Here is a 2,868-nt window from a genome sequence, read left to right as displayed (position 1 = left end):
TGGGCTCAGAACCTCCAGATGCCCGTCCATGGACTCCAACGAAGAGAGCGATTCCAGGTACCGGGGAACCCTGCACAAACCTCTCTTGAGCTTCCGCCTCGCCCAGGTTGGGACGGTAGGGAGACCAGTGGGCACACGCATGCGCACGAAGGAAACGGCAAAGCCTGAAGGAAGGTGCAGAGCGCATGCTCTCTCTTGCCCGAGACGCCGAGGATTTTGACGAGGACTCTCTTGGCCCGGATGGTAGTGCTCAGGTTAATGCCAGCGGGAGGGCGGTGCCCAATAGTAACTTCCTTTGGAGGTTGTAGTCCTGCCCCCGAGCCAATTTTCTACTTCCGTTTCCGGCGCTGCGGCAGTCCAGGTCAAAAATGGCGGCAGTTGGTGTGTCCCGAGTTTCTCGGCTGCTGGGTCGGTCCGGCCCACAGCTGGGGCGGCCTATGTCGAGTGGCGCCCATGGCGAAGAGGGCTCAGGTACTGGGGCTGGGGTTGACAGGTCGGGCCTCAGCCCCACTCGGGCGAGGCAGGGCGGGACTGTGACCTTGGCCCGAGGCCTTGCGGGAGGGAAAGTGAGACCCGGGTCCGCCCCATACCGGGGCTAAGCGGTTGTGGCTTCTCCGTAGCTCGCATGTGGAAGACCCTCACCTTCTTCGTCGCGCTCCCCGGGGTGGCAGTCAGCATGCTGAATGTGTACCTGAAGTCGCACCACGGAGAGCACGAGAGACCCGAGTTCATCGCCTACCCCCATCTCCGCATCAGGACCAAGGTACGCCCTTGCACATCTCTTCAAGTGTCCGTCTCTTTTCGTTATGTGTGCCTTAGTGCAAGTTCTTCATTCTCTAAAGGCATGGGTGCCAGGCGTGCACAGCTTGTTTATCCTCACAGACAGAAAATGTATTTTCTTCCATTTTGTGGAAGGACAGCTGACACTTGGGATGACGTCCCAATTTTCTTTTTCAAGGTCATACAATAAGTGCCCTTCAGTTTCCCTTTTCTCCGATTCATCCTACTTCCTGCCTTCTGAGACAGTTCTGAAACAGGTGTCCGTTGTGTAAAGTTTGGAGGTTTGGGAAATCTAATTAGAGTGGCAAAGTCTGAAGGTGGTTACCGTAAGCGAACCCAGCTACATGGGGGAGGCTGAAGCAGGAGAATCCCTTGAACCTAGGAGGCGGAGTTTGCAGTGAGCTGAGATCGTGCCACTGCACTCCAGCCTGGGCGACACAGCGAGACTCTAGTCTCAAAACAACAACAAAACATGGGCATCTGGCAGCTACTAGTTGCATAATGAAAGGCTGACAGCTTTCTGTATTTCCAACCACTATCTTCTCGACTATTTTGTTGGCTGTTGATGTAGATACATTACAATGATTTGTCCTCTGTTGTTTGCTGTATCTTTAACAAGGGCTTATTCTGATTCTTTAATACTGGCCGTGCGCGGTGGCTCACGCCAGTAATCCCAGCACTTTGGGAGGCTAAGGCGGGTGGATCACCTGAGGTCAGGAGTTCAAGACCAGCCTGGTCAACATGGCAAAACACTGTCTCTACTAAAAATACAAAAAATAGCCGGGTGTGGTGGCGGGCGCCTGTAATCCCAGCTACTTGGGAGGTTGAGGTGGGAGAATCGCTTAAACCCAGGAGGCGGAGGTTGCAGTGAACCGAGATCCGGCCATTGCACTACATCCTGGGCAACAGGAGTGAAACTCCGTCTCAAAAAATAATAATAATAATAATAATATACTTAGCCAAAAGGCCGAGAAGTGATGGAAAAATAATTATTATTACATCACCTAGCCCATATAGGACTGGCCTTGTAGAAACTTAACCTAGACTCTTGAATTTGTTGAGTCTTTGAGCAGCACTCCCACCCTCGTACAGTGGAATTAGAAGTCAGACAGTAAAGGTTTCTCAACCTCAGCACTGTTGACATTTGGGGCTGGGTAATTCTTGTTGGGCCATATCCTTGGCCTGTACCCACTAGGTGGCAGTAGTACCTGCTCAACCTTGCTCCCCCTTCCCTTCCCCCGCCCCCACCACAATGTCTCCAGATACTGCCCATTGTCCCCAGGAGGGGCAAAATCACCCTGGGTTGGAGATTGTTGCCTTAAAGTAATGCTTTTCAAAGGTAATAGGCAAGATAATTGAGGGTGGACTGCCGTTTCCCAGCCCAGATATTGTTTGAAGTCTGAGATGGTGCCAGAAATCTGTATTTAATTAAGCATCTCCCTTCCCTAATACTGACTGCCAACATTTTGATACAGGTGATTTGAGGATTACACTTTCATAAACACAGCACTGGATATACTAGTTACTAGGGAGAGGATTATGAGTACCTAACTTGAGCTTGCATTTTCTGCCATCCATATTTGTTTCTGGAATTAAAACTATCCTGTAGCCAGGATAACTTTAAGGGCTCCCCTGGTAGTTATAAGAGCTCATTAAATAATGGGAAGGTTGAACTATGCCAGTAGATAAAGGACTAATTTCCATTTTGTTTTTGTATATGATCTGTAGTCCTGTTATAAGCAGTTCATGACAGTGTTCTTTCTGAATTATTTTCTGGAATTATCTAACTGACATCTTCACTCGACAGCCGTTTCCCTGGGGAGATGGTAACCATAGTCTATTCCATAACCCTCATGTGAATCCACTTCCAACTGGCTATGAAGATGAATAAAGAGAATCTGGACCACTACCTGGGCACCAGGGACCACAGCACTGGTTTGGACCATTACTCTGCACATGGACCAGAAAAAGTATACGGGACCTTAAGCTCATCTTCTTGTATCAAATGATGACTGGTATACTGGTCTTCCATCCCTTTGCTTGTGGCAGGAGATGGCTTAAATAAATAACTTAAACTTAGACTAGTCA

General features: G+C 49.4%; 1 protein-coding gene across 1 annotated transcript; it reads left to right on the top strand.

The window, feature by feature from the left end:
• Positions 1-312: 312 nt before the first annotated feature.
• On the top strand, positions 313-2,868 carry LOC104666251 (cytochrome c oxidase subunit 6A1, mitochondrial). The gene is made up of 3 exons (XM_010368288.2): positions 313-471; positions 621-763; positions 2,588-2,868. Exons 1-3 carry the CDS (start codon positions 369-371, stop codon positions 2,669-2,671), a joined length of 330 nt encoding a protein of 109 aa, XP_010366590.1. The 5' UTR covers positions 313-368; the 3' UTR covers positions 2,672-2,868.

Source organism: Rhinopithecus roxellana, chromosome 10, assembly GCF_007565055.1.
Source record: "Rhinopithecus roxellana isolate Shanxi Qingling chromosome 10, ASM756505v1, whole genome shotgun sequence".
In the NCBI taxonomy this organism is placed as follows: domain Eukaryota; kingdom Metazoa; phylum Chordata; class Mammalia; order Primates; family Cercopithecidae; genus Rhinopithecus; species Rhinopithecus roxellana.
The sequence above is the reverse complement of the archived record's forward strand: the minus strand, read 5'-3'. Positions and strand labels throughout refer to the sequence as shown.